A 27,458-nucleotide genomic window follows, 5' to 3' on the forward strand; every position below is an offset into this window, starting at 1 on the left:
AGATGATGATGATGTTAATAATAATAATAATAATAATAATAATAATAATAATAATTTTATTTATACCCTGTGGAACAATATCTAAAAACATCATAAAAACATCAAGCGTTAAAAACCTCCCGATAAAGGGCTGCCTTCAGATGTCTTCCGAAAGTTGTATAACTCTTTATCTCCTTGACATCTGAAGGGAGGGTGTTCCACTACCGAGAAGGCCCTCTGCCTGGTTCCCTGTAACTTCACTGCTTGCAGTGAGGGAACCAGCAGTAGACCCTCGGAGGAGGGCCTCAGTGTCTGGGCTGAACGATGGGGGTGGAGACACTCCCTCAAGTATAGTGGGTCAAGGCCATTTAGGGCTTTAAAGGTCAGTACCAACACTTTGAATTGTGCTCGGAAACGTACTGGGAATAATTGAAGACCTTTTAGGACTGGTGTTATGTGGTCTCGGCGGCCACTCCCAGTCACCAGTCTAGCTGCCACAATCTGGATTAGTTGTAGCTTCCGGGTCACCTTTAAAGTTGGCCCCATGTAGAGCGCCTTGCAGTAGTCCAAGTGGGAGATAATTAGAGCATACACCACTCTGTTGAGACAGTCAGAGGGTAGGTAGGGTCTCAGCCGATGTACCAGATGGAGCTGATAGACAGCTTCCCTGGACACAGAATTGGCCTACACCTTCGTGGACAGCTGTGAGTCCAAAATGACTCCCAGCCTGTGCACCTGGTCCTTCAGGGGCACTATAAATTCCCTCTCACAAGAGGCAGTAATGGCCACCAACTTGCATGGGTTTAAAAAAGGATTAGAAAAAAATCATGGGTCAAAATCATCCCCAAACTTCGGCCCTCCAGATGTTTTGGACTACAATTCCCATCGTCCCTGACCACTGGTCCTGTTAGCTAGGGATCATGGGAGTTGTAGGCCAAAACATCTGGAGGGCTGCAGTTTGGGGATGCCTGGTCAAGACTATCAGTGGCTACTAACCATGATAGCTGTGTTCTACCTCCACTGTCAGAAGCTGCAAGCTTCTGCATATCGGTTGCAGAAAACTGCAGGAGGAGCAAGTAAAAAAAGGTAAAGGTAAAGGACCCCTGGACGGTTAAGTCCAGTCAAAGGCGACCATGGGGTGCGACACTCATCTCGCTTCAGGAGCAAGCATTCTGGTGCTGAAGTCCTGTTTGTGGGTTTCCCACAGGCAATTGGTTGGCCGTTTTGAGAACATGATAGCGGACTAGAGACAAGCCACCGGCTTGACCTAGCAGGCTCACTTTATGTTCTTATGCTCTCTGAATCCTTTCCAACTATTCAACGTTTTCCTGAATGGCCGTGCTGAAATTTAACACAGAAAGAAGATACACAACAGCTGTGCATTGACTGCACTTTATCTATTAACATATTTTTAGTATTAACAGATCTTCCTCTTCCTTCCCCCACCCTCTATGGCCTGAGGTATTCTTCCTCCCTTTTCTGCTGATAGTGAACCTTTGGGATGACGAACGTTGCATTGTAATGTTGAATAATATTGCTGCTGCTTGCCCTAAACTCTTTGTTAGCTTAAGCTGAATGTTTAATATGTGTGTGTGTTTCTTTGTTCCTCTCTGTTAAAGAAGCTGGTCCAGTTTTTAGACATATTCCAGCTGCTGGGAAAGCAACAGCAAAAGTTGTAGCTCCCACTGAAATTCAGTTTAGTCATTTGTGAATGTATTCCTTTGTTTTGTATTCCGCTCTATCCACTGGTTTACAGCCAATTTTATTATTATTTAAAAAACCTATATTAATGGTATTGCTATGGGACTGACAATCTAAGGAAATTCAAGTGGTTTGCAGGAGGAGATGAAACAACAAAAATATAAAACTCTGAACATAAATACTTGGATTCAGATTACAGGTAGGTAGCCGTGTTGGTCTGAGTCGAAACACAATAAAAAAATTCCTTCAGTAGCACCTTAAAGACCAACTAAGTTTTTATTTTGGTATGAGCTTTCGTGTGCATGCACACTTCTTCAGATACTTGGATTCAGAGTTGCTGTGAGTTGGGGCGTTGCTCCTGTGGGAGGAAATGGATGGGTGGTGTTATGACCTTGAGGTCCAGCAGTGACCAAGACAGCAAGGGTGCTTTCAGACTGTTGCTATTTTTGGGTGATTGCAAATTCAGGTTCCTCCACAACAAACCCACTTCCCCTAAAGATTGGATATTGTAAGGGGCAAAGAGTACAGAGAGCCCCCTCCCATCCTGAGGAGCAGCTCCTCCACCAGCAGCAGTGCCAGCGGGGAGGGGGAAGAGTCAAGTGAGGAAGTAGGAAGGAGGAGTCGGGGCTCTGGCAGCATAGGAGAGCCCCTGCTACACATGGGAGAGGAAGAGAGGGGGGGGAGAGGGGGAGAAGGAAAACAGGGAAAGGAGACCCTTTTCCCCTCCGGCTCCGGAATTACGCAGGAGGAAACGCGGAAGGCAATTTGGCGTGCCCAGACTCTTATGCTGGAAGAAGACGCGGAGCGCGCCATTCCAGGGTTCTGGTTCAGACTAGACTGATGTATCCTGTATAGCTCTATCACTGTAAATAGACTGCACTTAATAAAAGCATGAAAAGGCCAGAACATGCAGCGTCGTTACTCTAGAGTAGTCGCAACGCGCACCCTGTGACAGATATTTATTTATATGTTTGTTTGTTTGTTTGTCTGTCTGTCTGTCTGTCTGTCTGTTTGCATTAAGGAAAGTGATAGGAACACATATCCACGCTTCAATGTCTGCTGATGAGGACACAATGGGAGTGGCAGCTACCGGTAATTGTGCTTCTGTCCTTGCCTCTTGGTGACAATTTAGTCACATCCACAACCATCCATTTAAAACAAACAAAGTGCACATTTTAAAGCACATGGTTTACCCCCAAAAATTACGTGGACAGTGCCGGATTTACATATAAGCTAAAAAAGCTATAGCTTAGGGCCCCACTCTCTTGGGGCACCCAAAAAAAATTAAAGAAAAAAACCCTGGGTGTACATTTCCAAACTATAAGATAAAAAACAAATAAAATAAAGCGTACATACAGCAACAGTGTTTTGTTTGTGCTGTGTAGGCTCCTATGATATAAGTAATGGGCCCCGCCTGTTAGCCTGCTCCCTAAAATATCACTGGTTTGCTCATTTCTATATACATACCCTCCAACTCCCGGATTGAGAAATCCAGGATCAGTGGTGGCGCAGCACCGGAAGTCGCTTCTACACAGCGGAATTCGCTTCTACGCATGTCTGGACATGCGTAGAAGTGACTTCTGGTGCCAGGCTGCCCGTGTCCGCATGTCTGGGCACCAGAAATCGCTGTCCAGACATGTGCAGACAGCCGGGAGCCGGGACATGGCCGCTGGCAGGAGCTTTACAGGATGTTTGTTTAGTCGTTTAGTCGTGTCCGACTCTTCGTGACCCCATGGACCAGAGCACGCCAGGCACTCCTGTCTTGCACTGCCTCCCGCAGTTTGGTCAAACTCATGTTGGTAGCTTCGAGAACACTGTCCAACCATCTCGTCCTCTGTCATCCCCTTCTCCTTCTGCCCTCAATCTTTCCCAACATCAGGGTCTTTTTCCAGGGAGTCTTCTCTTCTCATGAGGTGGCCAAAGTATTGGAGCCTCAGCTTCACGATCTGTCCTTCCAGTGAGCACCCAGGGTTGATTTCCTTCAGAATGGAGAGGTTTGATCTTCTTGCAGTCCATGGGACTCTCAAGAGTCTCCTCCAGCACCATACAGGATATTTACGGGATATAATCAATTCAGGATAACAGTAGGAAATGGTAACAAAATACGGGGGTTTCCCGCGAAAAACGGGAGACCTGGCAGCTATGTCTATATATAGGGTGCCTACATTCTGCGTGGACTGGTTGCAGGGCGACATGTGCAAATGGCTTTAGATACCTATTAGGTCCATAAATTATCGTATAGCATATATTAAACACAAAAAAACAGTGACAATTTGTTGTTGACAAAGGACAGCTGGACATATAACGGGCCCCATTACCTTCAGTAGCTTAGGGCCTCATCAAACCTAAATCCGGCCCTGTCTGTGGACTATAGTTCGTTAAAGGTATTGGGAATTGTGACTCTGCAAGACGTAATCTACAGTTCCCAGAATTCTTTGGGGAAAACCATGTGCTTTAAATGTTTGGTGTGGATGTGACCATAGTTTCCTCTCGGTTGCGTCCCAGATTGCAGTCTATTTACAGTATCTTAGCAGCACAAAAGGCCCACTGAATAAGAGCCAGGGCCTACACAGGGACTTTCCCCTGGGCCTGAGGAACTCATGATGAGTGGGGAGGAAAGTTTAGTCTCAGTTGTGATGATCCTGGAGCCCTGAATAGCTTTCATTCTCCAAGCAAGCTCCCCAAACAAATCTGAGATAAGCATTTCTTGTGGCTGAACTAGTGAACTGGATTTTCCTGAATGCTTCCATGCTCCAATGTGAGTGCCAAGGGTTTTAATTATTTTTAGATGTGGATTTATTTATTTATTTCCTTTTTTGGGTAGCATTTCATATGTATGCACAAGACTGGTGTAAAAGGCTGTCAGATTAAAGCACCATCACTTTAGGTACAGTTTATATAGGCTTAAATATGCAAGCATAGAATCATAGAATCATAGAGTTGGAAGAGACCACAAGGGCCATCCAGTCCAACCCCCTGCCAAGCAGGAACACCATCAAAGCATTCTTAACATATGCCTGTCAAGCCTCTGCTTAAAGACCTCCAAAGAAGGAGACTCCACCACACTCCTTGGTAGCAAATCCCACTGCCGAACAGCTCTTACTGTCAGGAAGTTCTTCCTAATGTTTAGGTGGAATCTTCTTTCTTGAAGTTTGAATCCATTGCTCCGTGTCCGCTTCTCTGGAGCAGCAGAGCAATGGGAACATTCAACAATGTCAACTTCCAACAAGGATCTACCAACAAGTCAAATAACAGGAGCTGTTTAACGACTCCTTAGACCTTAAAAAAAATAAAAAATACTCCATTGATCTCAGTGGGATTATTTGGGTGGATATCTACATTGCCACCACAGAAATAGTGGAAATGTGAAAATGACGTATATGACTAAAATCTATCGAGTTAACATTGAGGTGGAGAAACTGAAATGGAATGGCATACTTTTAAAGCATGAGCTTGTTTAATTATTTCTGAAGCTTAAACTTCATTTCCTTTAACGATGTCATTTTGCAAAGCAAAATTTCTCCTGCCCACTGACAGGAGGGAATTGCTCGGTTTCACAATTTGGAGTTTAAATTGTCCCAACTTTATGCCTCAACTCTGCACTTAATAACGTTTTTTGGCCATTGAATTCTTGTCTAAAGTGCACTCTGCTGCTCATTTTGCAATCCTTTCATCAACTACATCTTCCACAAAGCCTTGCTCCAAATCTTCCATTTGCTTGTCATGCGGCTAAACTAGTTATTTTGCCCCAAACCCTGATGTGCCTCCATTTTCTCTTCATTCTGTCTATTCCCTCACTGCCCTTTGTCGATTCTTGCACTTCAGAACAGGGGCCTCTTGGCTTAAACTTTAAAGTGCAGGTGGCTTCTGGATCAAGTAATGGGAGTTACAGATTCGTCCCCAAGAAAGGCAGAATTTTGTTGGTTTTAAAAAATAAAACAAAAGGTTTGTTTGACACATCACACTATGTGTAGGGGAACTTGTAGCTCTCCAGTTGTTGTTGAACGCCAGCTGCCATTGGCTCCAGTCAGCCTCGCCAATGGTCAGGGATGATGGGAGTTGTAGTCTTCTAACCAGATCAGGGGGGCAACAAGCTCACCATCCTTCCACTGCAAAGTAGTAAATGTAGGTTTGCCACTGAATATGTGCTCAAAAGGGAGCTGCAGCCAAACCAGGCTCTCTGATGAATGATTTATATGTGATACGTGTGTTAGAAAAACTTAGTTGTACATTCACAACTAAGTACAATATAGACCAGGGGTTCCCAAACTAGGGGCCGGATGCGGCCCAATTGCCTTCTAAATCCGGCCCGCGGATGGTTCGGGAATCAGCGTGTTTTTACATGAGTAGAATGTGTCCTTTTATGTAAAATGCACCTCTGGGTTATTTGTGGGGCCTGCCTGGCGTTTTTGCATGAGTAGAATGTGTCCTTTTATTTAAAAAGCATCTCTGGGTTATTTGCGGGGCATAGGAATTCGTTCATATCTTTTTTCAAAATATAGTCCGGCCCCCCACAAGGTCTGAAGGACAGTGGACCGGCACCCTGCTGAAAAAGTTTGCTGACCCCTGATATAGACCTAAACATGTAACAGGGCTCCTTCCTGGACTACTGCAGTGCACTCTACGTGGGGATGTCCTTGAAGACAGTCCAGAGGCAGCAGCTAGTACAGAATTCAGCTGTTAGGGTGGTAAGTGGGGCAGCCCAGTGGAACCCATGTGTCACCAGTCTTGAAAGCACTGGCTGCCAGTGAGCTACTGTGCCCAATTCAAGGTGTTGGTACAGAAGCAAAAAAAACCCACCCAACTACTAAAGCTTAGATATCAGTAGTGCCCACTTTCTGGACACAAGACTGTACTGGGAAACGGAACACAATGTGTTTGCGTGGTTGTGCTGAATTTTGGAAATCTAAACCACTTAGCATTTGGGTTTGAAGATGATGTTTGAGAAATAATCTGTCCTAGTTGATAACGTGCCCAATGTGCCTTCTGAATTGCAGGAAGATGCAGGGCTTCTTTTCAGCCAGGACTCACTAGAACTCAGTTCTGGCACCGTTTAGGTGGGCACCATTGCCCTTATAAGAGAACAAGGGAGGCGTTCGTGGTGAGTTCTGGCACCTCTCTTTCTAGAAAAATAGCATTGGGAAGATGTCTCTCTCCAAAAATCTGCGGCAAGTAGTAGTATCAGAACCCGTGGAAGAGGCTTGCTCACCCATTATTTCCTCGTTCACTTTGTGTTGTTGTTTTTTTTAAATTAAGTTTCCCATTTTAACAATCTGATAAAAGTCACATTAAAAACATTCCAAATTATAATATAATCAAACGGTACAAATTTTATGCCAAATTATAAATCTTCGGTTGACTTCCCATGCACTTTGCATCAAAGATAACAAATTTGGTAGAGCTTTGCGTGGAGACCATCCCAGGTTCAATCCTTGACATGTCCAGGTAAAATTGGGAGAGACTCACTATCTGAAACCCTGGGGATTCACTGTTTGCCAGCGTAGACTGGCCTGTCTCAGTCTTGGTTCCCCATATGTTGTTGGACCACAGTTCCTATCATCCCTGACCATTGGTCCTGCTAGTTGGAATGTCTGAGGACCCAAGGTGGGGAAAGGCTAGTGCAGCCAACACTGAGCTAGGCGGACCAATGGTCTGCCTCTGTATAAGGCAACTTCATGAGTTCCTGAATCATACCCAGCAGAACAGAGCTGCATTAATAAAAACCAGCCAAAGGCATGATGCAGCGTCGCAAGGTATAATTGTAACAAGTTGTCCCTTTCCTCTTTATTCTCCCTCCATCCCCATCCAATTCTTCATATACATTAACAGGCCTGCTTTAGAACTGATTAATGGCATTAATATCTGTCTGCTTCAATAAACCTTCTCATCTTTGAACTCCCTGCAATATTTGCTGCTCTCTTTCCCAGTTTTTAGACTAATTCATACATATGACAAATGTGAATCTGAGTTTCAGTTTCCTATTATTTCCCTTGTCGGATCAGATAAATTAACAGACTTCCATTCCATTCCCAAGAGTGATGTCCATATGCTGATGGAGGCAGCAGTAAAAGAAACAAAACACTCCCTCAGAGCCCCTTCTACAACTGGGAAGTGGCCGCTACTGCCTCAGATGCCCAAGGAAGACACACCAGTGGTATTTGCCCAAAGTCTGCTCAAACAGAGAAAATAAAATATAAGTTACCACATGTTCTCTTCACTCTTGCTTGGAAGCCAAACAGAAAGAGATGCAGAGTTTATTCTTCCCACCTTGATGTTGCTACTGTGCTTCGCGGTCAATAATATATCGCAACCTTTGCAACTTTCTCAATCAAGCTTGACTTTATTTTGCAATATTTTAGTTTTCTCTATCCCAGCTTTATCTGCAGTTGGAAACTCTTTATTTTAATCTTTGGGAAGACAATTGGCTCACCCCAGCAAGAGACACTCTTCCCAGCTGCACAGCATCAAAGCTGTAAATGGAACATGGCCTTTATACGGCTTTCTCTATTTGAACAGTTAAAGGAACAATTTGTACCTACCTCTTGTTGATAGACAATGTGCCATAGGCAAGGAGATACTGGGAAGGAAATAGCTAACTGCTTAATCTTGTTTGCTTCCATTTGCCAGACCTCTGTCATATATCTTTATGGCTCTTCAACCCAACCAAATTGCTAATGCAAAAAGAAAAATGACTCCCATCATTCCCGATCTCAATCTGATATATGCCAATGATGTAATAATGATTGACCTATGGCTGCAGGGGAAATTGGGTTGTGTATGCTCTGCTCTGAGCATCTGCACCAAAAGTATGTCTTTCTTAACTATTATGCCTTTCGAAATATTTCATAGATGTTAAAGCCAGAAGGAAGGATTTGATGCAAGTATAAGGCGTAATCACAGTTAATGCAAGCATTGGTCTGCAAACATTTTTTTTTCAAACCCTGGTTTTATATTCTGCTTTGTAGTCAGTGCTTAAGCATAATTTAGATTTTGTGAAGGTTTTATTTTTGAATTGTCTGCAATAGGGCTGCTAGGAGAGGCTGGGCAAGGTGCATGCCAAAGAACTCTGATGGCTGCAGCTCCACAAAAGTGGAGCATGTACAGTAGTTTTGAAATGTGAACCCAGACCCATAAAGCATTGTCATGTTTCTTGCAGCGGGTGTGAAATCAAGTGGAAGGACGTGTCGTATGAAAGCCCCCTACATGGATCTGTGGGATCAAAAGGACTCTTCACACTGCTCAACAAGATAGGATGACCACCTAAGCTCCACAATATGACTGTGTCCTTCCACAAGAACATGCACGGCACCGTCCAGTATGACAGTTTGTCCTCGGGTGCCTTCCTTCCCTATAAAGAGTGGTGTGAAACAGGGTTATTTTCTCGCTCCAACTCTCTCTGGCATATTCTTCTCCTATGTCTTTAGCTCGACTGAAGACAGTGTGTACAGTAATTCCATTCAAGAAGCGACGGGGGTCTGTTCAACCTGACATGTCTCCACACCAAAACAAAAGTGTGGCAGGTTCTCATCAAAGAAATTTTGTTTGTAGATGATGCAACCTTGGCTGTGCACTTTAAGGAAGCTCTACAGAGACTCAGCAACCATTTGGCCCAAGCCTGCAGAGAGTTCAGCCTGATGTAGACCAACATCTGGGTCAGGACGTCGCCAGCACTTGGTCTACCTGGGCTCTACCCTAACCAACAACCTTTCCATTGATGCTGAACTGGACAAACATATTGGCAAAGCATCCACGGCAATGGCTCGCCTCTCCAAAAAGGTTTGGGAGAATGCCATGCTAATGACCCATAATATCAAGATGAAGGTCTACCAGGCTTGCGTGTTCAGCATCCTGCTTTATGGAAGTGAGTTGTGGGCAACTTACAACTGTCAGGAGCAACACCTTCCAGATGTATTGTGTCAGGAAGATGTTGGGCATTACATGGCAGGACAGAGCCTCAAACAAAGATGTGCTCTCCCAAGCCCACCTTCCCAGCATGTTCGTACTTCTTTCTCAGCGACATCTACGCTGGCTTGGTCTTGTCCACAGACTGGAAGATGGCAGGATCCCCAATGACATGCTTTAAAGGGCACTGACATTAGGCACTAAGTTTGTTGGCAGAGAAGAGAGAGTTTTGGATTTGATATCCCGCCTTATCACTACCCGAAGGAGTCTCAAAGTGGCTAACAATCTCCTTTCCCCTCCTCCCCCACAACAGACACCCTGTGAGGTGGGTGGGGCAGAGAGACTTCAAAGAAGTGTGACTAGCCCAAGGTCACCCAGCAGCTGCATGTGGAGGAGCGGAGACGCGAACCCGGTTCCCCAGATTACGAGTCTACCGCTCTTAACCACTACACCACACTGGCAGCATTACAAAGACGTCTGCAAAGGTGATATAAAGGCTTGCATCATTAATCCTACCATATGGGAATCCCTTGCAGATGACCACAGTGCCTGGAGACAATAGGTCAGATCATATATCCACAGCAGTGACCAGAGAAGAAATGACCACTGGGAGCTCAGAAAGAAGAAACGTCATGGTGCCTCTGCAGCAGCACAAGTGGATGCCTTCATCTGCCCCAGCTGCAACAAAACATGTCTCTCCCACATCAGTCTCTACATCCACAGCAGGCACTGTAACTTCAGTGATTTGACTTCACCCCTAAAGGTGCCCTCCTCCATTGTCTCATGAGACAGACAGATGCCAACAATATATTGACTTACTTGATGAATAGAAACCCAAGTAGCTTTTTGTCAATGGGACAGCAGTGGAAGGAGTAACACTTTACCTAACTCCTACCTCAGGAACATGGGAACCATAAGGACATAAGAGCTTGCTGGATCAGGCCAATGGCCCATCTAGTCCAGCATCCTTTTCTCAACTGGATACCTGTGGGAAAGTCAACAAGGAGGACCCTCTGACAAAACATTTCATTGTTCTTTATTTTGGGACTTAACATGTCAAAATATCAAAATATTGGGGGCTAACATCAAAATATTGTGGATTAAAGCTCACAATTGGTTGGGACCCTCCTAAATAAAGGACATGGATACATCATCAGTTCCTATCCTCTGAGCTTCCTGTTGTTCTATGCCAGAAAATAGCGTAAATGGGGAGGGGGATGACCTCTAGCCTTCAAAACAAACTTTAAGGTAGTTTAGCCCCTTTGCTTATTTTTTGTCCTCTCTAATTGGAGCCATAACAGGAATATCCTCATTTGGAGTATCAGGTCACCAACATGCCATTTCATTTCCCCCTGCCTGCAGCCAATTTGTTTGGGGTTTTTTACACATCAAGGCAGAATTTTTGGACAAGAGAAAAGCATACAGGAAGCTGCTTTGATGGCAGTTTTGTCTGCTTGTCTGGCCTTGAAAATACTATTTTGTGGGAGAAAACACATACAAAGCCTAGATTGGGTATGTGAAGGAAGCACATTCTGAGGAGATGGATCACTGCTAATCCAGAACAATTACTTTTATTACCTTCTGGAGAAGTTTCTACATTGAATCGGGCCATGATCACACCATACATTTGCATTATGGTTTCACTTTAAACAGTCATGGCTCCCCCCCCCAAAGAATTCTGGGAGCTGTATTTTGTTAAGGGTGCTGTTAAGAGACTTTCTATTCCCTACCCAGAGCTAGAGTTCCCAGAGCGCCTTAGCAGTCAATCCAGAACAACAAACTGTTCCTCTTCACAGGGAGCTTTTTGAGGAAAGTGACGAAAATAGGGGCCCTCCTAACAGCTCTCAGCTCCCTAGTCAACCGTCAGCTTATTGGACAAATACAGTCGTGCCTTGGTTTTGGAACAGCTTAGTTCCTGAACGTTTTAGCTCCCGAACGCTGCAAACCCGGAAGTAACTGTTCTGGTATACAAACTATTTTTGGAAGCTGAATGTCCGATGGGGCTTCTGCGGCTTCCAATTGGCTGCAGGAGTTTCCTGCAGCCAATCAGAAGCCATGCTTTGGTTTCCGGGCGCTTTGGACTTCCGGAAAGGATTCCGTTCGACTTCCAAGGTATGACTGTACTAGGTAAAATGAAACACATATTTGGCTGACAAAAACAGCTGGTTGCTGTGTTGCCTTGTCTCTGAGCTCCTCAAGTTATCTTTGTGCGTACACAAAATTACTCTTCCTTTCTCTGCCTCTCACAAGCAGTACCATACCACTTCAAACAGCCACAGCTCCCCGCCAAAAGATCCTTGGAGCTGCTAAGGGTGTTGAGAGTTTATAGGAGACCCTTATTCACCTCATAGAGCAACATTTCTCAGAGTGGTTTCGCAGCCAATCCCTCTTTCCAGGGATCTCTGAGAATTTCATAGAATCTTAGAATTGCAGAGTTGGAAGGGGCCACGAGGCTCATCTAGCAGGAATCTTTTGCCCAACATGGGGCTTGAACCGACGACCCTGAGATTAAGAGTCTCATGTTCTACCAAATGAGCTATCTGTAACTCTCTGTTGGAGGTACAGGTGAACCGAGAATTAAAAGAATATTAATAGAAAAATCCTTTCCCATAGCATTTTTTTTTTGGGGGGGGGGAGGGAATCATTTTTCAGAATGGCATACCTTTTTATTTTTTAAGCAACATTTCAATCATAGACCTGTTTACTCAAAGGCAAAAGCGCCATTCAGTTCAGATGGGTTTTAAGTGGATATAAGTTGGATGTAAGTGAATGGGAGCAGTACATTCCAGAGAGTATGAGAGGTTGTTTCTGAGTGAAGAAGCATATTGTTTAAAATTGTTCTGATTGTAATGCTGCTTTTTGCATTGTTGTAACTTGCTCTGGGGCATCATGGCGAAGAGCAGGCAAGAATAATAATAAACCTTAACAATAATAGCGATGATATTCATATGATTGCAATGCAGCCCTGCATCAAAACACCTTATCCATATTATACATTTGATAAATTACCCAGATTGCGGTTTAGGAGCACAGGAAGCTGCCTGAGACTGAGTGAGACCGGGCAGGAGACCTTCTCAGCTCTACCTGGAGATGCCAGGGATTGAACCTGCGACCTTCTGCATGCAAAGCAGGTGTGCTATAACTGAGCTACAGTTCCCACCCAACCTCGAATAATTTGCTTTACCAACAATGCCCATGCATTGGTGGGTGGGAGGAGAGACACATTGGCCAGCCATATGCATAATGTTCTGTGTGAAGTTATGGAAATGCTCTAAATACGTTTGGAGCTCTCAAAACTCCAGGTTTTGAGAATTTTATTTTATTTTTTTGCACACTTGATGCAGCTGCATTGCATATAAGAATTTTGCATTTAAAATAAATAAATAACAACAACAATACACCAGCGTGTATCAAAGGTGGTGTAATAGTACAAGTAGCTTCAAAGAGATACAATTTAGATAAGTGTGGGATGTGCTTTTTTAAAAAAGAAAAATTACAAATGCCAAATTATCTTGACTCAATTATACATTTTATCCGGCTGGGGTGGAGGAGGGGAGTCCCAGCTCCCAGGCACTAGTTAGGAGCAGCATAAAGGCAAAATACTGTGCTGCTTATAACTAAAACTCGATAAAATCTCCCAGTCTAAAGGAAGGGACAAAACTCATTACAGATAAGGCATTTCCTCCAGAACGCCTCTCCCGGATTGCTTTTTATTTAAACGCATGGGCTAAAAAGGAAATCGCTCCCTCCTATCTTTCCAGTGATCAGCCTAGCCTCTGGGCTCTGCTTCATTCTGATCACAGCTATAAGGTTCCTTTTAACCTCTCCGCCACTGCTCATATCGCAATGCTGGGATCTTCCAAAAATGTTGTGGGTCTGGCTTAGGGGGGGGGAACCAACCCCCCCCCCACAGACGCATATGTTTGCATTATTTTATGATGTTCGATCGGATTAGAACTGTTTAGTAAAAACACATCTAGGTGCTAGCTATTGTATTGCACTTGTTAGAAAAGACCCCGGTGCTAAATGGATCGATATTGCTTTAAGTCCCCCTGCTGTCAGGAAATTGAAAAAATATGCAGCCGGCCTGATTTTGCAAAAGGGGCTGCGGGATGAATCCGCAGGCTTTTGCCATGCAGAAAGTCTCTCTCTCTCGCTCTCTTTCTGTGTCTGTCATGTGCGTTCAATATTTGCTTGATATCTGCTACCCCGTCCATTAGAGCAAGTGTGTTTGAGAGAGAGCGTGCGAGGGAATATGGTTATATGCATCCAGCGGGGATGTGTACTGTACATGATAATAGTTTGTGTGTATGTGCATGAGTGCAGGGAGTGTGTGTGTGCGAGGAAGAAAGAGAATGCGGGAAACATTTCTCTGTGTGAAAGAGTGTGTGCCTGGAAGTGCGTGGGAGGGTGTGTGTGTAATTAAGTAAGTAATGCGTGGAGCGTTCAGCACAATACGGCAGCTGAGCTGCGTGTGCACGCGTGAGAGTGGGAATACTCGTATGTGTCCGTGAGGCAGAAATATTGTGTGCATTTGGACTGGGGCGGGGAGAGATTTCCCTTTTTCTGCCGGGTGGGTGGTTGCATGAGAAACAAAATTAATGTACATAAGGAAGTAACTGTGAAAGAGTTTCACAGAATTGTAGATACTGGGAGGGACCCCGAGGGTCATCTAGTCCAACCCCTTGCAATTCAAGAATCTCCGCTAGATCATACGTGACAGGTGGTACATCCAACCTCTGGTTAAAAACCTCCAAGGAAGCAGAGTCCACCGCCTCTCGTGGGAGTCCGTTCCACTGTCGAACAGTGACACATCTTCGTGGTGCACGGAATATTGTGCAATATATTCGCTCGTCTTGGCTTGATCTCTCGAAATACCGCTCATGAGCGAGTGAGAATATACCCTTTGTGTCTCCGGCGCGGGATGCACGCGTGCGAAGGCGTCCAGCGCGTGGCACCGAGCGAACGCGAAAGCACTGTGTGCGTACATGCGTGTAAGGATACGTGTAGGAATCCACCGAAGAAGAGTGTGAGAGAAGTTCTTGCAGGCGTGTGCCGCTGTCTGCCTCGGCGGACACTGCCTGCACGCCCGGCAAGGGCGAGAGTGGCGTCCCGGCGGCGGCGGCGGCAAGAAACGTCCCTTGCTCGCAGAGAGACGTGCTGGAGAGCTTTGCGAAACGCGTGCGCGAACGTGGAAACGAAATCCCTAAAGGATTTCCCTTCCCGCAAGAGGATCGCTTGCTGTGTGTGTGAGTGTGTGTGAGAGAGAATGTGCACAGTGGAGACGTGTGCGTGCAAGGAAACAGCGCGTCTACGTACAAGCATAAAAAGGTCTCTCCCCGAAATGCACACGTTTATTCACACACACACACTCTGCCTTTCCTTTCCTTTCCCTCCTCCGGCTCAACAGCAGAACTAGAGACGAGAGCGAGGCGAGCGGGCGCTGGCGCTTTAAGAGCCTCGAGTGCGCGCCAAGCCGAGACCCCCCCCTTTCCCCCCTCCCCTGCGCGCCCCCGCCTCGCCTCTCCTCTCCTCTCTCTCTCTCTCTCCCTTCCGCTCCCTCTCCCTCTCCGCTTTAAAGTCTCAGCCAGGATCTAGGCTCACATGTTACTTCCTGTATGGAAGAATGGAAAGCTTCCAGCAGCTCCTGCCTGACTGTTCCTCGCCAGCTTGCTCCGGAGCCCCAACTTCTAGCAGCGGGATGGACTGAGAGCTGCTCCGGGCAGCCCGACTCTTCGCTGCTGCTGGTGCTGCTGTTGCAAGCCCTCGATTGCTGGGGCTGGGGAGTGGATTTTGCTACTATCGCCGCCGCTGCTCTGACTGCTGTTTGCAATAATGCCTCCTTCCCTTTGGCCTTGCACGGTGCTGCCCGCATGAAGGCGAGAGGAGAGAGTCCGAGCCCAGCCGAGGCGCTCGTTAGCCACCGATCCCCGGCGCCGGCGCTGCTGCTGTTTTTGCGGGCTGGAGGGAAGTTGTGAGCTCTCGGCTCCCGAGTCCCGTCTCCCGGCCCCCTCATCCTGCTGCCAGCATTTGCTCCCGAGGCCTGGAGCGGCGGGTCTGCTGAACTCCGGGACTCTTTTATCTTTGCACACATACAGAGGCACAAATTCAGGGCAGAGAAGAGAGAAAGGAAGAGGCTGCGCGCGCGCGCGCCAATTTGCTATTATTATTTTTAATAGTGAGGGGCGGGGGGGTTGGTCCATCGCTTCGGCTTCCCTCTTTTTCTTTTTCGGGTTAACCCCCACCCTCCCCCGCTTTTTCTTTTTTCTTTTTTTTGTTCCAGAGACAGGGCAGGAAAGTGTGCAACTTTTTCAAAAAAATACTATTTTCAACAAGTTTCCCACCCCCGCACCTTCTCTCTTATCTCTCACACACATCGTATTTTTTGTTGTTCGTGTATGTGGAATCCTCATCCTTCTGAATTTTTAAAAATATAGTTAAAGAGAGAACCCCCTTCTGTTTGTTTCGATGTGCGGCTTTGGAGATGCGGAGGCTACTGCAACCGTGTTGCTGGATCTTTTTCTTGAAAATCACCGTCTCCGTGCTCCATTACGTGGTGTGTTTCCCCGGTGAGTGGAAATCTTAATATGGGGTTGATTTTTATTTTTGGTGGTGGGGGGAGGGGGCAAGATCTCTTATCTCTCTCTACCTCGCGATCCGTGTGTCTTGTCTTCCGTTGCGCTTACACGTCCCCTCCAGTCGCCCCCATTTGTGGTGTGTGTGTGCGCGCTGTCACTGTGTGGACCAAAAAGGGGGGGAGGGCGTGCTTCGCCCCCCCCAACCGACCCGGTACATCTATAGATCTGCCGGATCCCCCCTCTCTCTCCTAGGAAGGCGTGTTTGGCTGCTGCTTGTTGGAAAATACGTGTGCGCCTGTGAAACTGGATCTGAGGATAACGAAAAGGAATCTCGCTTCTTGGGGAAGCAATAGGATACCCCTATTTGGGTGGGGAGATTCTGGGGAACAAAACCTCAAGCCCATTAGCACCACTCTTCGCAACTTCTCCTGCCACCCCCCCTCTCTTTCTCTCCTTCCTTGCCTCTTCCTCTCCCCCCCCCCAACAACAAACCTCCGGTTTCTTCCCTTCTTACTCCAGCCCATCACCCGCTCCTATACTTGTGGCAAATCAATGAAGGAGAGAGCGAGCGAGCCCGGCGCTCCTCCCGCAGTGCTCAGCGTGTAGCGGCGTAGTGTGATCCCATCCAGCCTTGCCTCGGTGATGAGTGGCTGTGTGTGATTGTGCCCGCCAGCGCCGCTTCTCCCTTCCTCACCCGTGTGTGTCTGTGTGTGTGTGTGTGTGTGTGTGTGTGTGTGTGTGTGTGTGTCTATCTGTCTTTAATAGGACTGCCACTATAATAGTGCTGCCGCCTATCCGCTCGCCTTACCTCTACCCTTTTAGCAGCCACATAGAACCTCTCCAACCCCACCGCCCGGAAAAAAAACACAAAACCCACTCCTGCTTGGTGAATTTCCAGGAAGAGCAAGCAGCCAAACCCCCAAATTCGGGGGTTGCACCCCCCTTAAACTCCTTCATCGTGATCTCTTTTTTTGGGAAGGGGGTTAAGAGAGTGGACACCCCCTTTTTTCACACACACACCTTCCCCCTTTTTGTAGTCTTTCCCTCGCCCTGCTGAGATCTCAGATTTGGTGCAGTGCTTCCCTGCAGGGTAGGAATGCCAGCTCTCTGTGTGTCTTTTTTTTTGGGGGGGGTACGTTTTCCCTCCTCTGTGCTAAAGGCTGTGTGTGCACAGGGAGTGGGTTCCAGCCATGCCACCTGGGTGAGGAGAGATAACAGCTGGGCGTCAGCCTCTGACAGAGATGCTGGTCCTAAACCCTTTTCTTTTTCCACCTTCACCTGCAGCATTTCTGCACACCTTTCAGCCTGATAAGCTGGGCTGGTGTCACATCGTTTGACCTTGATTTGCGGGGTGGGGTGAGGAGGGCGATGTTAATGAGTTAGGACCGGAGGAAGGTCAGATCCTGGATAAGGAGGTGCAGGAGAATTGGGGGGTCTGAAAAGCACAGGAGACCGCTGGCCTAAAAAATCTCTCGCTCAGCCTTCCCTCTTTCTGGAGAACTGGGCATGGCCAAAAATCATTCCCAGGCTGCTGGGCGTTTACTTGGAGTCTTTTGCCTCTGTGGTGTGTTGTGTTAAACGTGGGCGTGTGGAGGGGGGGGAAATATGATTGCATTTGCTGTCTCCCCCACTTCTTAGGCACAGTGGGAAACCTTGTGGTTTAAGGCAAGGTTCTCCAACAGTTGCCGAGTGCAGCAAACTTGCTCCCCCTTCCCCTTTTGCAGGCTTGAGCCTGGAGCTGAGAAAAGTTAAAAATGTCAGGGAAGCTTGGAGGAGAGAGAGAGAGAGAGAGAGAGAGAGAGAGGGAGAGAGAGTTCTCTACCCCCTCCCCTTTCCCACCATATACAGTACCATAGATGGACCATAGAGGCACTGCAGAGCTTCAGTCTTTTCCTGGATTTTGTTCAGCACATATCCCCAAAGTCCCCCAACATATGCACACAGATCTCCTGAGAAAGAGCTGTTTTTAAATTTAGCATTAACCCTTCCAAGTTCTGTAAAGGTATGGGCTTTTTTAAAAAAAATCACACACCATATCCTTCTGCATTTCATTTAAGCACAGTGTTGCATGCCACAGCTGGAAATAGGAGTATCTGAAACCTTCCTATGTGTATTACTAACAAAGTGTAAAAACAAAAACAAAAAAACTGCCAATGAATTCATTTCCACGATCAACTTATTTCATTCATTCTTTTCTTTCTTTCTGGTAGGGGCGAGTAGCTAGCAAATTTGCCTGAAGGAAGATGCCCCTGTTATACATGGCATCTCACCGCCACACACACACAAATGCATATACACAATGCTTAAAAGGTTACCTGGTTGACTTGTTGACTTAAAAGAACAATCCTATACATGTCCAAGAAAAAACCCAGTTCAGATCAACGGAGCAAGCTGCAATCCTGTACCTGGGAGTGGGAGAAACTCCATGCCACTTCCTTTATGTATAGGATTGCTTTGCAAATATGCCTCAGGTAGATGGGGACCTTCAAACTGGGATAGTAAGCGAACCATGTGAAGCGTGATCTTATGCATCTGTTAGGAATTGAAACCCCATTGAATTCAATGGGACGTACTCTTAAGTGCGTATGGAATGGGACTGTAGCCTAACTTTAGGAAACCCTATAGTCACTTGGATGTGATTCGCATCTACACCCCCTCTGACCACAGCAACTTCCTCTATGCTGTGGCTGGTTTTTATTAGGCTTTTAATACTTTTATTTTTTATTGGCACCTCTTTATAGCTGAGATTAAAAGCAGAAAGTTTTGTGACATTGACCTTTTTGATGCTATCTTTTTATCTTGGATCATTTTATGGGTTGAAAGAAAAGTGTAACGGGGTGGGGAAAAGAAAGATGTTTTAAAAAACTGCAATTTTATACATGCGCATGCACACACACAAGCTCTATTCAATACAGTGTGGTTAACTTCAAGTAAACATGGATAGGATTGTACTATAAAAGAGCAAAACTGGACATTATACAAATAGTTCAACTGCATCTGAAATTATCTCTTGAAGTGGGAGTGGGGACTCTTAATCGGCCTCGGCAAGCATGGAGAGCTGGTCAAGGATGAAGGCCGTGATGCAGATCTTGTTGGGCTACAAGTTCCTCACCCTGTTCTAGTAGCTCCTTCAATTTGATTCGAAAAAGGTTGGAGAAGGTGGAGATAGGGGACTTAAAACTTCTCACTGTTTGAAATTCTGCAGCTCTCGAGAAGAAGCATTTATCTTCTTTAAATTGATTTCTTCTCAATCCCGCCTGTACAAGTGAAGCCTTTCTTTCTGATTTTGATATATATTGTGCAGTAATTACATCTAGAAGGCAGGCTTATGGGATCACTTTAAGGAAACACACATTGATGTAAGTTTCATACGACACCATTGTAAGGGCTGCAAAATTATAAATGGAATTCGGACTATGTGACACTTCTTGCATCACAGACTCATGAGATCTGCTTGCACTTGTGTGTGAGAGATGTGGCTTCTGAGATGTTTGGCATATTAACAACAATAATGGATAAAAGAAGGTTCGGTTTTAGGTTTGAGGAATCTTTGTTCAAAGGCAAGCTGTATCTCATGAAGAGTGCTTGTGGTTATGAATTAGAGAGGTTATTGCACATGTTTAGCATACAGATTCGATCCTTGGTTTCTCCAGTTAAGAGAACCTCCTCGTGCAAGTCTGGGAAAGACGTTTGCTTGAAACCTTGTCCTGGAGAATTGTCTCCAGAAAAGGTATGCAGCAGCACTAGCTTAGATAGGACTGTTGGCCTGATTCCTTGTGTGAATCAATTTAATAGGCCTGGTCCTCATATCTCATAAAACCACAGTTAATGTTTAACTATGGTTTAATGTGAATGAACAGTTTGCTGGTGCACACTGCTCAGAAGTCCCCTGCTTCTCTGCTCCCCTGTTCCTAGCTGTGCTGGGAGCAGCAGCCCTGGCTTGTCATGCCATTTGAACCTGGGTGTGTAGGGGAAACAAACCATGACTGCAGGTTCTGACATCACAACAAGCCCAAGGTTTGTTGCGCCTGGAGGATCAGAGCAGGAACATTTGAGCACCTTGCACCACCAACAGGCAACTTGTTTGCATTAAATCGTACTTAAACCATCAGAGTGGTTTAACTTGATGTGCAAGCACACTCACTGCCGTGTAAGTTGGTGTTTTGCTGTTTCTTCAAAAATACAGTTGTCACGCACAGCGGGTGAGGTGTTTTAGAATGGTAGGATGCAGGACGGTCTCCTGCATACCAGGGGGTTACAGATTCAGTTGCCACACTTGTCTTGGTGAATGGCCTTCCGGCCTCCTGGCAGGTCCTTCTCCTGAGCTCTCTGTGGTCACGCTATGCTTTAGAAGCACTTGAAGTTCAATGTGGTGTCAAGGAAGAGACTTCCCCACGTTGGTGGAACAACAATGTAATGGGAGCTGCACATCTGGGCGGGTTACTAAGACCAGCCCAAAACTCTGGATACTGTTGAGATATGGTGCAAGAGGGTTGTTAGAGGCGGTAGCACCTGTGGAATCAAGATGTAGGAGAATGGATGCTGTTGACAACCCTCAGCCTTAACATGCAAAGAGAGAGGGAGTTGGGTGCATTTGCAAGTATCACTCCAAGCTACCTACATGCTTCATTACCAAGTCCACCAAACACGTTCCTTCATTGAATGGGAAGATCTGAAGGTCTAAGCGTGCTTGGCTGAATGTGCTTAGAAGCTCTTCCCTTTCAATGCAGGAAGTTCGAGGTTGGACTGAGATGAGCCCCTCCCTAGTTTTAGCCATTGGTGTGTTTGGGCTGAACATTTGAGGAGGGCTGATGTCAGGCTTTGAAGTAGCTATTAGTGGGGAATCTCTGCCTAGCACATAGCTGTTCAAGTCTCTTTCACTGTCTGCATATCACAAAAGCAGGTATGTTATAATGTGCTTACCAGCCCAAATTACAGAGAGAGGGAGGGTGATTATTTCTACTCTTAGCCAAGTTCTTGCGAGATCTAAAATAGCATAGCAACGCTTTGCCCTGAAATGAGCATGCTAAAGCTTCTCCCAGCATCAGCTTTGGTTACTGGGAGGAAGGGGACTACATGGTCACTTTACCGGATGGATGCTGTACATCGCCTGCAAAACATTTGCATTGGCCCACCTGGTGAAATGTGCTAATGTACCGCAGGAATTGGCAGGTTTTTACAAATGCGTGGTAAGGTACAGCTGTTCAGGAAAGGCAATGCAGCATCGACACACACACACACACTCTGGTGGGAGATCCCAGAAGTATTTATGGGGCAGGAACTAGGGCAAGCCTGTAAATAAGCAATAGCTCGGTTACTTGTGGTAAGAACTGTATCCGATAACTGCATAGGGAAACAATGTGCAAAACACCCCTTCCCCCTACATCCCTTAGCCTAAAAGCTACATGACCCTGTAGGCTTTTTTTTTTTTTAGTAGGCTGGTAACTTATTTGCAAGGCTGCAACACACCAAAGGACTTGTCATCATTTCTGCATGCAAGGCTTCAGTTCAGCACACACCTACCAGGGCTTAAGTCTAGTTAAACTTGGAATGGCGTGGGGGCCTTGTTTCTGCGGATTTATTGTTTAGGATTGTGCCGTAAACCTGTTGTTTAGAAGTTGAACAAACAAATAAACAAATAAATAAACACAGATACTGACAGGCTATCGTTCTGGCACTCATAACATCCTGGAAGTATATTCCTACCTAAACTATGAATAATAGTTGTGTTAAGCATTTTAGGCTGATTTGCAAATAACTTTGCCTTTGAAATTAGGCACATACACCCCCCTGCTAGTTCAATTTTTTTAAAAAATTAGCCATATTTAATGAAAGCTGGTGACTCCTTGATGATGTGTATTTCACAGCAGACTCCTTTGCACAGAAGTAAGGCTGAAGCACAAGTAAGACTGAAGCACAAGTGTTCTCTATCATTGATCAGATGTGTCAGTCGGTGGCGTTCCTTTTCTGTCCCAGAAAGAAGCTACCGTACTTGGAACAATAGTGTTTACTAGCAAGAGGCGAACAATGTTGGAAGTTCATTTTCCCTCTCCCACGTTGCCTTCTTTATATAGGGCGCTTTGTAGGTAGTAGGTACGTGAATACCTGCAAAAATAACTAGCATCGTACAGTGCGTGGTGGAGCATGATTAAATTCTCCTGGCATTGGTGGAACGTATGCAGTGTCCCGAAGAGAATGGCATATGCTAAGAGATCAGAATTTTATAAAAGATACCTGATTTGGACCTCAACCTTGTATATGAAGAAAGGACCTGTTTTCTCAGCAGGTACTCTGTAGCCGTCTGACAATGCTGGATATGCCATAATCCACTGTCTTAATCCCATTGAAATCATTAGGCTTAAGTGCTCCTAAGATTGTGCTAGATGCCTGTGTCTGCATTTGTAAAATGTTATTTATTGGCATGTGTGTGAGTACATACAAGCAAACCACTTATCATAGTTGTTGTTTTTCTGCCCTGGGCTTTCTGATTTGGGCTGCACACAAAATATACTTTGCTGAGCACATTTATAATCATTTGATAAATCCTGCTTGGTCGGGACATTGTATGGTTTCAATGTCCTCACTGTATCCGTAAGCTTTTGAAAGGCATGATTTTATATCTTGGTTTTCATGTTTCTGAATGAAAACTTATTTTGAGTTTTATATTCTCCTGCTGAGTATTCTTCTGAGCTATAGAAGTGTCTCTCTGTAAATGTGTTTGGGAAACTGGGCTTATTTGCGTTTGTCTACAGCAAGTGTGTGTGTGTGTGTTGTCTCTTAGAAAGTATGGAATGTACAGGAGAGGGCCCTCCAAGACTTGTGTTAACTCCTATCGCCTTATGGAGATGAAACATCTTACATTTTAATGGTGGCTTTCCTTTCGATGGTCTCCCCCTCACCCCCGGCTCCTCGCCATACTTTATCTTTTCGGTAGTGCCTAATGAAGTCCTTGCTGATTAAGAATGTCAAATGTCTCTCTTCTTTTTCCCAGGCAGTGGCAGATGAGCTGGCTAGCAGGCTTCAGAGGGAAAGCTGAGAGGAGAGTTTGATATCCACCAGCAGGCTTACAGAAGCTGGTTTTTCAGTTAATGACGCCAGGGTGTAGCTTTTGAAACCTTCAAGCAGTCTTGGAAACTGTGCGCATCCTTCGGAAATGCAGCGAGGGGGCTTGGAGGGAGGGAGGGAAAAATAGAAATTCGGCACATCCAGTGGTGGAATGAAAATAGTACGCTGCCAGTTTCTGGGAGAAATGGAGCATAAGATGTGTAACTGAATACCAGTGTCAGGGCTTTCGTTTACGTGTCCTCGTTTTGTGCACATTTTATTTGGCCACTTAATGTGTGGAACAAAAGTTAACGTTTGCCTGTATGTATCTGGCTGAAGTGGACTCTGGCCCACCACAAAATCTTACACGACAATAACTTGAGTCTTTAGCTTGCCTCTTAGGTGTTTTTGCTGTGCAACAAATTGATTACAGCTGGTCCTCTAGAAACAGAGGTTGCATCCAGCATTGATGTTCAGCTTGTGGAGCAACAGGGAGGGAAGCAGTTTCCAGCAGTTCCACCTCCCCTTTGCAGCCCTCCATGCTCCCCAGTCTGTTCTGGAGGGTCCCTGCACCCTCCAGAGCAGATTTAGAGAGGTGTGTGTAGGGAGGGGGGTGCTGGGGAGAGGGTAGCCAAAAGCTGCTTCCTTCTTGTGATTATGATTTTTTTAAAAAAGCATTGCTTTCAGCTGAGCAGCACTGTCAAATGCAACCCTTAAAAGTAGGGACCCACATGTGGAAATAATAATAATTAAAAAAATGTAAATCAGCTGATATAGGATGAGAGTATTAGCAGAATCAGTTCTTTGGGGATGTTCTGGTTAAGTGTTCTTTCCTTCTGTGTTTCTGGTGTTTGTTTTACTGCAGTGAGGTGGGCTAAATTGCTTTCTGCTGCAGATTGGGGTAAATGAGGGCCTTAAATGTGACACGTGTACAGTGGTACCTCGACATCCGAACAACTCGACTTCCGAAGGTTTCGACTTCCGAAGTTGACAAACCCGGAAGTCTTTTGCCGTGCACGCATTCTGCGCCTGCGCAGAAGCGGCGCGCGCGGTCGGCACATGCGCAGAACGGGCGCTTCGACAACTGAAGACTTCAACTTACGAAGAGCGCCGCGGAACGGATCGTCTTCGTAAGTCGAGGTACCACTGTACATTAAGTAGGCTAATCTTGCACAAAGTCTTCATGTCGAATGAACGTTCTCCTGTGATTCCTGGCTGGGGGAAATGAAATACTGAGGAAGCAATGAAGCTCCTCAGAATCGAAATTAGCACCAGGGAGCTTGTTGCTGCATTGTCAACTTCAGAAATGCTTACAAATCCTTAGACATTTGGCACTCCTAAGTTTTATTGCTAAGTTTTATTGCTCCTAAGTTTTTAATCAGAGCTTTGGCTTTTCTTTGTAACTTGCGCAACTTCTAGTCTTGGACTTTGCCTTCGGTTATGAAAAACGTTTTAAGGCTCCGCACATTGTGATTAGAGCCCCATCGATGGCAGTTTGGAAACTGTTCAGTTCTGATTTTAAGTGGTCTGCTACATTGAAAAGGGTTGCAAATGGCTACTCAGAAACATCTTGTTAGGAGACACACATGTACACACAGATTTCAAAACATCTGGCTACCCATATGCCCATATCAATGGCCATGTGAATCTTGCGGACTGAGTTAAGTTGGCTAAATCAGCCTCTCCTTAGCGGGAGACTAGATTGGGCCTTTAGCACAACGGGCTAAAGAAAGAAAAGGGCTATGGAAGGTCTTACTGCTCCTCACTGAGGTTTGCGCCTAACTTAAAAGAATTAAATTGGTGACTTAATTGAAACAAATGTGCTACTTACCTTCTTTCTTTGGTTCTTGAAACCAAAGTACGGTAGTTTTGCATCAGGTTCCGGTAAACTATATAATAAGAGCCGGTGGAATTTTCATGGGTTGGATTGTATTTTTGGGTTGGATTGTATTAATTCTATAAGCCAGATGAACTAAACTAATTTAATGCCTGGTTATGCCGGCATTCATGCTATTATTGGGGTGTGTTGCTTTGTAGCAGCTCCAAAAGCACAGGCTATGAAATCCCCAGAACCACCTGCTTTTGGAGTTCCCATAGGCTTCTGGTTGTCCATTGTGATAACAGGATGTTGGAACACACAGGCCATTTTCTTGACCCAGCAGGGCTCACCTTATGTTGTTTTGTTAAGTTTTAATAACAATATTCAACATTTATATAGCTCAGGGGTGGCAGTGATTACCCCCTTTTTGTTGAGCTTTTTTTAGGAAGGCAAAAATGTTGAGCTTCTTGGGGGGTTGGGGGAGCCAGTGACCTACCAGTAGACCATGATCTACCTGTTGGACGTGCCTGATATAGCTCTTTCAAATGATTCACATGCATTTTCTAGATGTAATCTTACAACACTCCTGGAAAGTAATTCTGATTTATTATCCCCCATATTGCAAATCTAGGGACTGAGACAGAATGGCTCAATTATTATATATTGCATTTTTAAAAGCTTGGCTTATTTGTAAGCTACCCATGGATACCTACTGATAGCCAGCTGTATAAACGCAATGCAGTGGTACCTCTGGTTACGGACTTAATTCATTCCGGAGGTCCGTTCTTAACCTGAAACCATTCTTAACCTGAGGTACCACTTTAGCTTATGGGGCCTCCCGCTGCTGCTGCGCCGCTCGCACGTGATTTCTGTTCTCATTCTGAGGTAAAGTTCTTAACCCGAGGTATTACTTCTGGGTTAGTGGAGTCTATAACCCAAAGTGTTTGTAACCCGAGGTACCACTGTAAACAAAGAAGGTGAGATTTTTATCTTCCCGGATTGGAAGCTCTGTCTCTTAGTCACTATGGCACACAAGCGCCTTGAGGGTGGATTTCTTGAGGTCTGCACTCAGATATGAAATTCCGCAATTAAAATTAACCATGTGAGTCTGGAAGATCAGTATAGATGTGTTAAATGTATTTGCTGTATAGGTTGGGTAGCAGTAAGCCTTTAAGGCAGTGATGGACAACCTTTTGAGCTTGGTGTGTCAAAATTCGCCAAAAAACTGAGCATAACTCGGGTGGTGTGTCACTTCAAGAAAAAAAACCCATAATACAATACAATACAATATTTGAGGGGTCTGGATCCCCTTAAAGTTGATGGGCATTGTCATTCAAACGCTGTGCATGTTCCGCGTCTTATGATCAATTATGTGGGGCAGGGTTTACCTTCTCCCACCCAATATTTTATTCAAGATGGCACCCCTGAGTAGTAAGATAGAAGGTGGATTTGTGCTCCTTGAGGAAGAAGGGCTGGATACAAATTCAATACCTAATAACAACAACAATTTAGTAAAACAACAATAATAACATGCTCCAAGGAAGCTACAACCCCCACAACGGAGATCACACCTGCTTTACTACATATTGAATTTACAAATGTGACTATGGCTTTTGTGTTTCTGACCTTCCACCACCATGTTTCATCATCCCTTTTGCCTAACAACATAGAATCATAGAGTTGGAAGAGACCACAAGGGCCATCCAGTCCAACCCCCTGCCAAGCAGGAAACACCATCAAAGCATTCTTGACATATGGCTGTCAAGCCTCTGCTTAAAGACCTCCAAAGAAGGAGACTCCACCACACTTCTTGGCAGCAAATTCCACTGTCGAACAGCTCTTACTGTCAGGAAGTTCTTTCTAATGTTTAGGTGGAATCTTCTTTCTTGTAGTTTGAATCCATTGCTCTGTGTCCGCTTCTCTGGAGCAGCAGAAAACAACCTTTCTCCCTCCTTTATATGGCATCCTTTAATATATTTGAACATGGCTATCATATCACCCCTTAACCTTCTCTTCTCCAGGCTAAACATGCCCAGCTCCCTAAGCCGTTCCTCATAAGGCATCGTTTCCAGGCCTTTGACCATTTTGGTTGCCCTCTTCTGGACATGTTCCAGCTTGTCAGTATCCTTCTTGAACTGTGGTGCCCAGAACTGGACACAGTACTCCAGGTGAGGTCTGACCAGAGCGGAATACAGTGGTACTACCGGTATTACTTCCCTTGATCTAGATGCTATACTCCTATTGATGCAGCCCAGAATTGCATTGGCTTTTTTAGCTGCTATATCACACTGTTGACTCATGCCAAGTTTGTGGTCTACCAAGACTCCTAGATCCTTTTCACATGTACTGCTCTCAAGCCAGGTGTCTCCTGGCTTTCATATTTTTTTGCCCAAGTGTAGTACTTTACATTTCTCCCTGTTAAAATTCATCTTGTT

At 45.4% G+C, this 27,458-nt stretch overlaps 1 protein-coding gene across 3 annotated transcripts in view; it reads left to right on the plus strand.

The window, feature by feature from the left end:
- The first annotated feature begins 15,102 nt into the window (after positions 1 to 15,102).
- PTPRG (protein tyrosine phosphatase receptor type G) overlaps positions 15,103 to 27,458 on the plus strand; it is a 584,481-nt gene continuing 572,125 nt past the window's right edge. For 2 of the 3 annotated variants that reach the window (XM_035106775.2, XM_035106777.2), the window contains exon 1: positions 15,104 to 16,151. In XM_035106775.2, coding sequence (XP_034962666.2) covers positions 16,067 to 16,151 — 85 coding nt within the window. In that variant the 5' untranslated portion in view covers positions 15,104 to 16,066. Of the gene's footprint in view, positions 16,152 to 27,458 lie in introns of all 3 variants that reach the window. The other variant, XM_035106776.2, reaches the window with a different exon arrangement.

Source organism: Zootoca vivipara, chromosome 2 (assembly GCF_963506605.1).
Source record: "Zootoca vivipara chromosome 2, rZooViv1.1, whole genome shotgun sequence".
Taxonomy (NCBI): Eukaryota; Metazoa; Chordata; class Lepidosauria; order Squamata; family Lacertidae; genus Zootoca; species Zootoca vivipara.